At 29.7% G+C, this 11,711-nt stretch overlaps 1 protein-coding gene across 1 annotated transcript; it reads right to left on the minus strand.

The window, feature by feature from the left end:
• Positions 1–1,260: 1,260 nt before the first annotated feature.
• LOC132034909 (UPF0496 protein At1g20180-like) lies at positions 1,261–2,358 on the minus strand. Its single transcript, XM_059425245.1, has one exon. The coding sequence runs from the start codon at positions 2,356–2,358 to the stop codon at positions 1,261–1,263; it is 1,098 nt and encodes a 365-aa protein (XP_059281228.1).
• Between the last annotated feature and the right edge of the window lie 9,353 nt (positions 2,359–11,711).

Genomic DNA, 11,711 nt, shown 5'->3' on the forward strand with positions numbered 1-11,711 from the left:
TGTAAAAATTAAAGAGTAGTGCCTTTGAAGGACATTCCATGCAAAAGAATGAAATATATAGCTCATCAAAGCCTAAACTAGAAACGTCTCTTTTTTCATCCAAGAAGTTATTTACATGAATAACTTATAGGGAATTCTACATAAGATAACTAACCTACTACATATTTATATATGTTAAATAGCTATAGTTTTAAAATAATTACATCCCATAGCTAATAATAATATGTTAAATACAACTTATAGCTATATATATACAAAGTAGAATACCCCATCATCACGTTATTCACTTCCAATCCAACCCTTCCATCTCTCTCTCTCTCCCATCTCCGCCCCAATGCTCTGCCGCCGGCCACCATGACCTTTCTCCCCGATTTTGTGACGGGGTATCCGGTCATATCTTGGGATCTGATCGGATGTACATCGATCTTCACCGATCGCCTTTCATCCTTCTCCGGCGAACTTCGATGGTTAGATTCGATCAAGATCCGACCGGGATCCGATGGATATACATCGATCTTCAATGATTGGCCTTCCATCCTTCTCCGCGAACTTTGACTCGTCCATCAGATCTTGGCCAAATCCGATCGGATATACACGAGATCTTCACCGTCGACAAATGTTGCTTTGTCGAGTTTGGCCGTACGGTGGCTTTTTTCCGATCGATTTCTATGTCGTATCCGAAAAATCGTGTTTCTTTTTCAATGTATTCATTAATTTTTTAGCATACAATTGTTGGTATTCTTAATTTTTTAGCATACAATTTAGTGTTTAAATGTATTTTTATTTCTTGTATTCGTATTTCGAGTATATTCGTTAATTTTATTTCTTGTATACAAATGAATACATTGAATTTTGAAGTGTATACAAATGAATAGAGTGAATTTTATTTTTTTTGTATTCAGCTTTTTGAGTGTATTCGTTAACTTTTTTAGTGCAAAATTACGTGTTTTGTATACAACCGATTAAATATAATAAAGTGAATACAATATAAAAGTAGCCAATGAATACAAGTTTGAATATATTTAAATTGAATACATCAAAATAATCGTATTCATGAATACAAAGAAATACGAATACAATAAGTAACAAGTGTTGAGTTTTGCTATACGTTTGCTACGTCACGTAAATAGGTAAAATGTAGCTAAAATGCATAAATAAGGCCTTCCAAGTTAGTCATTTATGAAACTTTCCCTAACTTATATGTATTTACGAATTAAATCAAAGAATAATATCATCATCATCCTATGCAGCACAACCATCTTACTGGCTACTACCTTGACTTTTATTCCCACATGATTTTGCAATTTCCGTAATTACCAAAGCTCTAGCACGATTAATCGTCAAAAGACATAAATAAACATGTTCTTCAAGCTCCTCAACTTGTTTCTTGAACCCAATGTTACTCTTCTTCAACTCCTTCAACACTTCCAATGAAAACCTATCTTCCCTTTTATCCAAACACAATTGAATCATTGCCTTGTTATGGTCAATTTCATCATGAAGTCGGGCCACGAGCCTACTCATCGTGTCAAAATCCCTGTTCAAAATATACGTACCTTTTGCTGCAACATCAAGTTGATCTCCAACTTTCGTTAAAAATCCACATTTCAAGAATTGAAAACTCATAATTTTTTTCCTTAATGGCTTTATAGGTACGCTTAAAATCGCTGGCCCGATGACGATTGCAGCAAGAGTATGTGCTGCTAGTACTAAAGCTGCCACAGCAACTAGTCCACAAGCTGCTGTTACACATACCCCGGAAGTCTTATTGACACATTTAATCAATTTGATTTTCCTAGCAACCCTTTTCTTCTTGTACTTCAAACGTTGCAACACCGACGAATATTCATCGTTAATTCGTGTGAAATCTTGTTTTTTGATGTTGGAGAAGGGGTTGTTGTGGATGATAAAAGATCGAAGCTCGAGGACTAGGTAACCAAATTGGTCAATATCGGAACAATTATCGATCGAGTCAAGGACTTGTTCGACAAAACCATAGTCAGATTGGACTTGGTTAATGCTTTTCAGAATGTGGCTGCAGAATTTTGATGCTTCTGCACTTAGATTGAAGTAATTTGAAAGAAGGGATTTGAGATCATATTTTTTGGCTGGAAAAATAGCTGATTCAAGAATGGATGTTACTTTGTCTTGGCCTGGCTCAAGGAGAATTTCTGAGAATGTATTGTGATATAATTGAGAATTAGGAGAGGATGGTTCATTTACTAGTAATTGAGCTTTTGTAAAGAAATCACCATAAGATTTTGTTCTTAATGCTCCAAAGTACTCTTCGTTCACATTTAGACCTCTTTCTGCATTTCTCGTCATTTTCTTCTTATCTGGAACACGAAATAGCTCCATATTATTGAAGATCAAGATTTAACAAGAGAAATACAAGTAAATAGAAAATAGTTAGTAATTTTTCACACGCATATAACATGAGTATTTAATTTTGACAAGGATTTAACTTATATTCAATAATTTTCACACGTATTGAATAACATGATTTAACTTGGTGTAACAAGTTGTTTGTATTATTTTGTATTTATTAACATGTTCCACTTATTATGCATAGTATCTATCATTTAAGTGACTTGATATTGCATATTTTCTTTACACCTATATAGAAGTTAAACTTGATTTGTAATAGTAATAAGAAAACAAAATGAAGAAGAAATACAGACAAATATTTGTTCGGGGTAAGAATAGTGAATCTTGTGCAAATTTAACACATGAAATTGGAGAAATTCATAATTACGATTCTTATGAGGCATAGAAGGAATTATAGCTTCTGAAAGATTTAACTGAAAGCATAAAAGTGAGTATTATCATCTTCCTTTACACAGTGAAGGCACATAAGAATTAAGAAGACCTACATATATGACTAGAAATCTAGAATATGGATCTTATTTCTATTTATCTCGATGAAAAACCCCAAATAAAAGGTTCATATACTCAAAATCCTGTTTGCTTTCACAAAGACCATAATCTGTTTCAATAGCTTATAATTAGAGTTTATCATCTTTCACAACAACAAAAATTAAAGAATTAAAAAAATTCCCCGTTCGTAGTAAATATTCGAATACAGAGATGAATGGATTTTGGATTCCTAATCATATACGTACGCATCAATGGATAGAAATTATTGTTCATCCAAGTAAACTAAATCACCAACCTTTGATAGTAGTACAAGTTCTATCTCCTGCCATCATCTTCAATCCTTCAAGCTAGCTAGAAATTAAACCGTAGCAATTAGTTGCTTCGATGCATGGACATAATGAAATAATCAATAAATTGTGAGACCCAAGCAAGTGTTTCTTTCTAAAACCTTATAAGCAATTAGGAAATAAGAGAGAAAGCTACCAAAAAAATGCCAAGTCCGAGGTTGTCTTAGTTCTTGCTTGAACAGTGAATTAACCACCCTTTATATATAAAGCCCACTTACAAAGAAAGACAGTTTTAAGGATTATATCTTACGTTACCCCCTTTTGTGATATGCATTCATTTTCATCTGAATGGATGGAAACTTGTGCAATATGTTTGCTAGGTTATAGGCTAATTATATGGAGGTTGAGAGGACGTGGCTTCTTAGAAACAGCTTTATTTTTTCCAGATGATGATATGATCCAATTGGTGGTTGTTATACCTTTTTGGCTTCTTTTGGCATGATTTATGTAACAAAAGTATATATATATATTTTACATATAAAGAAATATCTATGCGAGAAACAACTTTCGGACGACTTTAAAACTGTATATTTGGTACATGCATAACAAAATTGAGTTAATTAAGCAACTTATGAATGTGGGGACAATTCAAACCATATATACTATATGTAATTTTGGGAGGGTTTTATTGCAAATTTGTAATGATCCGTTATTATTGTTTGTATTTGAGGATTGGAGATTGTAATGACAAGTCTTATGTCTAGTTTATCTACATTGTACTTTTTCACTTCACCTTTAATACTAGGCAGGTTTAGCTCCTAGTAATTTTATCTATCGGTATTAAGATGACCTGCTCCTTTTGCTAATCACAACATGTTAATGAATAATTTTTTTTAAGGAAGAGCTTAAGTTATATACATGGTCAGTTTAAGATTTTTTTAATCTAATTTTATCAAGTTACCAAATGGTGTTTACGCATAAGTTATGTAATTTTAGATATAAGACAAATTACCTGCTAGTGCTACTACAGGTAAATGTTAACCTCAGGGTGTAATAATTTTTTATATTGATGTATATAACTTAAACTCTATTTTTTTAAGAAAAATCATATAAAGAGATACCGATATCTTCATAATAATGTGCAGTAACGCATCGTTTAGAGCCGAGTATAAATAAAGTAAGTTGCACCAAACCAGCCGAACATGAAACATATGACATTAGGTTACAGAAATTTAAGGAAATATTGTTATGGTTAGAAAACTGTTACGTAGCTTCAAGAATGCTCCCCTAACTTTGGTTAAGCAACTTTACTACTTTACGTTGCATGCAATATATCTGGTCTAATATATGCCTTCCTCTACGCGAAGAATTAATATGTCAAAGACACGCGGCTTGCTCATATAAAGACAAGTAGGACAATAACTCTACATGTTTTTGAAATTAAAAAATAGTAAATTGTGGGAGTTGTGTGGAGGGTTCAATTTGGTGATCACTGCTGATGAGTTTATTAGTGTTTATCGGATTTCTGCTTAGGTATTCGACTTTTTGCCTACTTGGCATCCATATCAGCATCCTATTTCTCTCTTTTGCTTCCAAAAGAAAAAAAAAATTAAAAACTCTAATGCCAGGATGAAAATCAATCACATACTAAAATATGATGTTTCGAGCAACAAATTTTAAATTTCTCCTTGAAGATTCAGTGAAGGTGAGAATGGGATAGAATATGTACCTTTATTGAAGTATCACAAAGAATATGAGCATCCACGCATACTCTTAATACAATAGGTGGAATATTCTATAATCATTAGATGTTTTTTAAAGATAAATAGGCTTACACTTTGTATATCACGGTAAAAATTTATCGCACCATATATTTACATTATATCACATTAGTTTAACATGATTAAGTAAAAAAATTAAATTAATAATAGGGTAGTTATCAATATCTATTGATCATCTAGAACTTAGGAGTAATTGCACTCCAATAATATACAAATCGCACCATCCCAAGAAACGCTCTTTCATTTCTTCTTTTTCTTGAAAGACATTTATATTATTAATCAACCAAATTAGGGTAAGTGAAAAAAACACTATGGCACTACTGTTATCTCCTAAAATATATAAATCGTAACTGACAGTGACGGTGTAAATATTTTTTATACCATTGGAGTTATTTTGTCTAGTTATAGCACACATTACTTACTACTTTTATTATATGATGCCAACCAATGCTGATTAAGTGAAGTTACCTGCAGGCTGCAATCACCTTTTAAATGATTTGGTTGTATAAATATTTTTTTACATCACTAATGCTAAGAAATTAGACTCGTTTTCTTTTTATATTGGAGAATGTTTAGATAAGATAATTATTCAATTATTCAGATGGGCGGTGGCCAAATAACTTAATACATTACTACTTCTGTTACAAGTTATATTTAGGCATCATATGTTACGTTGTTGCAAAAGTAGTAGAGTCCAAGAATATGTTATGTGACAAATTCGCTTTTCCATCTTGTGAAAACAATGTGTGTTTTCCTTACTTGTACCATGTGCCTCAATATTTGTATCTTAGCTTTTTATAGTATTAAGTATTAAAAAAGAGTTCCTTCCTACTTACTCTGGAACATATAACTGACAAACGTTTAGTACGTAACAAGCCAGTTAAGAAGTTTCGTCATCTTGATTCTCGTAGGACCATTAAAGCAATAAAAAATAAAGCTATTGTATGATCACATGTTAGCGTCTGTCAATGAATCATTTAAATTTTTTAGTATGTGTTTGGTAATGATATTGAATTTTTTAATTTGTGTGCACCACTAACTATATAAATAGATTTCTGTTTGTCTTTTCGTTAGTCAATACATCTACACGATCTTTAGAAAACAGAGATTAGTATTAGTAGAAACTAGAAAGGGAAGTAAACTAGTTTCTAAATAATACATATATACTCCTTTCGTTTTATAAAATCATGTAATAATGTTTGGATATATATGAATTTAAGAAAGAAAAAAAGACTTTTGAAATTTGTATTCGGGAATGAGGCATATCATTTATATGGTTATAAGACTTCTGAATCTTGTGGTCTTAAATATTTCATGACATTTGTGTGACTATAAAAACTTTTCGTTAAGGATAAATTAGAAAATTTAAATTCAATTATTTCAAAATTGAGAAAGTTACCATTCTTTATTAAACTAATTAAAAACAAATATTATCATATAAATTGGAACGGATGAAATATCAGATTCACTTATGGAGGAGCCGAATGAGTCTCGACCCCCTTGATCGTGGAATAGGAAAAGAAAAGTTGTAGTGAGATCAAAATTTACTCCGTTGAATGAAAAATCGTTTTAGCAAATTATATACTTGACGAAGTGTCTTTTTCAGATTATGTTTATGAATCCAGTGATGTTTTTTCTTTTCTTTTTAAACTTCAAATGATTTGTGAAATTAGCTATCTTTATAACAAGTTAACAACTGCGTCAAGCTAAACATTTAACGAATACATTCTTCTTCAACAGGTTGGGTTGGAAGAAATTGCACGGTTTCCCTTCAAATGGGCTGGTCTTTAATTTTTGCCCTTCAGCTGGGTTGCTCTTTAATTTTCTCCATCGAACTTATGTTTAGCGAGGCATAAGTTCGTTAAAGAATCTGGCATAATTTATGGAATATTAGGATACGAAAATATAAATTTATGCTCCGTAAAAAAGTTATTAGTCGTGAGAGGAGAATATTTGGGGAAATAATTTATATATACTGCTTATACATCTAGTTTGCAGTCAATCTAGCCCACTACTGTATCATCGGTGTATAGATAATGTATATGTACTATATAGACATATATATATATACATTAGTATACTTTGCATACATAATGTATATGCTTTGTATAAACATATGAAACCAACACAAATTATAGTGTATACAAAGTATAGCTATATATTTATATTAATATACTTTGTATATATAATGTATATACTTTGTATAAACACATGAAACCAAATCAATTTACAGTGTATAGATAATGAATTTAAACCCCCAATTTGAGTCCACTCTTCACTTCGAAGTACCCAAACTGCTCTCTAAAACATATCTCTGAAACCCGATGACTGTGGTTTATTGCTCCTAAAATCAAAGAAAACGTTGTTAGTTTCTTTCTCTGTTTTCCTACAACCCAATTGCAGAAGAACTCATTTTGCTCAGCCGCTAGAACTGGTCCAAGACCATCAATTCTTTCTCATAATAATGTCCAAAACACTAAATTGAAACCAATATCTAAAAATTGAATTCAACAATTTTTTTAAGAAAAAAGACCTTTTGATTGTGCAGGAAGACGCCTAAGTTGCTATAAGAAGAAGAAGGCATGTTGTGTTATGACAAGTTTTAAGAAGTAAATTTAAGGTAAAACTCTTTTTGCCGTCTTTACTAAAACCCAAGCATTGAAAAAATTTAATAATCCAACAAATCCAACATTTGGTTCTATTGAACCCGAAAACAAGAGCTACCGTTTGAAAACAAATTTGTACCCATTGTCAGAGAAAAAATTTAATAGATGAACCGGAAGTGGTCTTAGGCTGCAGGCTAGATAGGCGAATGGGTATTTAGGGTAGAAGTGGATTGTTGGGCTAATTTCGTTAGGGCAATTTGCAGGATTTCGTTAGGGCAATTTCCCTTCGTTGGGGGTGGTTTTTAATTTTTATACCTCAAAATGGTGGTCTTTAAATTTTGTCCTTCAGACAGAATTTGCATGGTATGTAAATTCTATCTTAAGGCCCAAATTCTGCTTGAGGCTCGCGAAATTCTACCTTGCGATTTTTATTTTTGCTTTTACTGAACTGGAGTTCGAACCCATAATTTTAGGATATTAGGCGAAGGACGAAACTTAAAGACCACCAATTTGAAGGACAAAAATTAAAGACCACCCCAAATGAAGGACAATCCATGCAAAAAAAGATTTCAATAAACTAGATTAGTTATGAATATTGGGCTGCAATAATTCCAAAATATAAAGGAAAATTTACTTGATGTAGCTACCCCTAAGACTTATTTATGGATAGTAACTATCCTTTCTAATATTTAAGTTTAGTAACTATATTATTCAAATTTTACAATTCATAGCTATCCCACTTTTTACTAATTAACTGTGTTGCCCCCATATCCCTACATACACACTACATGTTTATCTCTCTTCCTAAATATACAACAATTAACTCCCCAATTCTCTCAAATTCTTCCATTATTCAAATCAGTTTCTATCACATCTTCAATTCTCATATCCGTTTTTCACTCTCCCATATTTCCTCATTATTCAAATCAGTTTCTATCACATCTTCAATTCTCATATTAGTTTCTCGTTATGAAGATTTGAGAAACTAACAAAAAAAATTTAAGTGGGTATATGACTCATATTGAGAGTGTTGATGAAATTAGTGAAGGGAAAGAGAAAAAACATGAAGGTCATGGAGAAACAATGTTGTTAATGGATTTCTTTTTTGGATGACCAAGGAAATAGAGATGTCGAATAAGAGAAAAAGGAGAGCTGAAACATGTTTTATTACAGTGTTAATAGTTCCTTAGGTGGTGTAGCACCATCTAGGAGCAAGAGAATAAATTATTGGTATAGAAACACTATTGATGAGAGTTGTGGATTTTCATGCCCACCTAGTGTTTGATAAAATGTTTCAGTATATTTCAGTGTATTAACAAACAGTATATTTAATTTTCAAAGTATTACTTTGCTGTATTTCAATATATATATCTTTTTTTTTTTTTTGAGTAAATATAGTGAATGTTCCAAATATACTGCCTATTTTTTCTCCACTTTGTTTTCACGATTTTGTATCTCGCTGTATTTCAATGTATTTCTGCATTTTGTATTTCTAATTTATGAAACAATTCTAATATATTTCATTATATTCCATTGTATATACGCATACTACAACTTTATATTTCTTAAACAATCAACCATATTTTATTGTATTCCAATATTTTTTTTTTGTATTTGGAAGTTTTAGATCTTTAGTGGTTTTTGAATTCAAAAAAGTTTTGATTATGATAAAAGTTGAGAGGTATTCGTGAATCATTTGTTTATTAATCCCGTTTTTTTAAAAAAAAGAATAGCCGTTATGCGTGATTTATGGGATGTTTTAAATTGAATCCCAGATTTTTTTTTTTTTTTAAAAAATTGTTCCATAAATAGGGCCTGATTTTACTCTCCAGTGATTTGCGTTTCTTGTATTTCACTGTATTTCATTATATTCCATTGTATATATGCACACTACAACTTTTGAATGGAGTGATTTTGTTGAGTTTTTTTGAATTCAAAAACTTTTGAATTGATTTGGTGATTTTAATTTGACAATTTTTGCCTTTCACGTTAATGTTATGGACTTAAAGAACCTCATAAGTTGGTTATTCCAATTGTCAATATTTTAGCGTTAGGAATCATGGAAAATATTTTGTATTAATACAAATTACCATTTAATTTGAAAAAAAAAAATTATTGCCTTAAATAGAGCCGTTCTTTACTCAAACATCCTAATATATTCTCTAACATTTTAATCGAAAAATAGTATACTATTGAAATTTACTGAAAATATATATAAAGCATATATTACGAATTGTAATTTATTCAACTTATAAATTGTTAGATATATAAAATATTAAAAATAAAAGTATTTTATATATATATATATATATACAAATATAAAAGACCAGAACAAAATAGGATCAAAAGTGCAAATGACCCATTGGGTTGTATATGTTGGATCTGATTGGGCCTCTGCAGATACTCTGCTTAGTTTACATGAAAAATGGACCTTTAGTATATTGGGCTCGATCGGCACATGACTAACCCAGGAAAACCAACCGGTCATTTGCAATTTTGGCCCTATTTGGTGTTGGACTTTAATTTTTTTCGTCAAATGGATTGATCTTTAATTTTTCATCAAGTTCAAATTGAAATCGGAACAACAGTTACTACCGGATATAAAGGTGTCATAAATTAAGCATCATAATATTCAAGTTATATTTTAGGAAACAAGATCCTTAAAGAACTTATGCCTCTATAGGCATGAGTTGAATTTTGAAAGACAAAAATTAAAGACCAGTCCAGTGGAATTGAGAGTTGGTTAATGCTGTCAATATTTTTGGGTTAAAATTAGGGAAAGTTACATAAATACAAGTAAATAAGTAGAATATTTTGTAATCAACAACTATTAACTAAATTACATGATCTACAATTTATACGCTATATTTAAGGTATATTTATGATTTTATACCATAAATAAAAATATGTTGCTATGAAGAAAAGGCTAATAATAAGGAGTTTCCTATATTAGTGATAACCAAATTAAATACATATCAGAACACATTAATTACTCTTCTAAACATCCTAATATACTCAACTAACATTTTAATCGATAAAATAGTATACTATTGTTCATATGATATACATTATACAATTCCTTGAACAAGTATATATATTCTTGTACTTATATATTACGTATATTTTAAAGATATATACTATATATAATATTATTTTTATGTATATTACCCATTATATACTATATATAAAATAATTTCTTATGTATAGTAAATAAAAAGTATTTTATATATATATATGACCACATACATTATTGTATATATTAGGCATATATTGTTTATTATATTAAATATATACAAATATGAATTTAATTGAGTTAATTTTCCTAATCATGGAAGAGAGAGAAAAAAAAATTAGGCAAGAATAATTAATATGTGATGGAAGACTTTGAAGATATTTCCATGATCAGGAAAATTAAATCTAAATGGTTCAAGTTTTATGGGATGAGGTGTCAATTAATAATTAAGATCCTATTTTATTAAGGTAATCCTTATAAGTAATTAATTATATTATAAGTATATATATATATACTATATATATAAGTATATATATAGTATATATATTATTTTATATTTAGTATATATATTAAGTATATATAGTATATATAGTATATATTATATATAGTATATATATTAAGTTATACCTATATATAAGTATATATATATATAAAGTACTATATATACATATATATAGTATATATATTAAATATACTAATATATATTATTATATAGATATATAATATATTATATATATTAAGTTATCATCTATTTAGTATATATATTATATATACATATATATGAATATATATTATATACATATATATTATATATAGGTATATAAGTATATATACTTATATATATTACATTTCTTATACCATATATATATAAGTATATGTATATCTTATATATGTACTTTTCTTAATATTAATATATTCAAATAATTTATTTCATTCACAAAAAAATAATTGAGTCATCATCAACTGAAATTGAAAGAAAAAAAAAAAAACATGGAGCCCATCTTTGATTAAAACCTTGACAACAGTTACTACCAGTGGTATATACATGTCAATTCCCCTTTATTAATTACAACGCTTGGTGGACCATATATCACTTTAGAAGTGTGCAACAAGTCAAAACATGGAGCTGACACCTATAAAGAAAATC

Source organism: Lycium ferocissimum, chromosome 10 (assembly GCF_029784015.1).
Source record: "Lycium ferocissimum isolate CSIRO_LF1 chromosome 10, AGI_CSIRO_Lferr_CH_V1, whole genome shotgun sequence".
NCBI classification, from domain to species: domain Eukaryota; kingdom Viridiplantae; phylum Streptophyta; class Magnoliopsida; order Solanales; family Solanaceae; genus Lycium; species Lycium ferocissimum.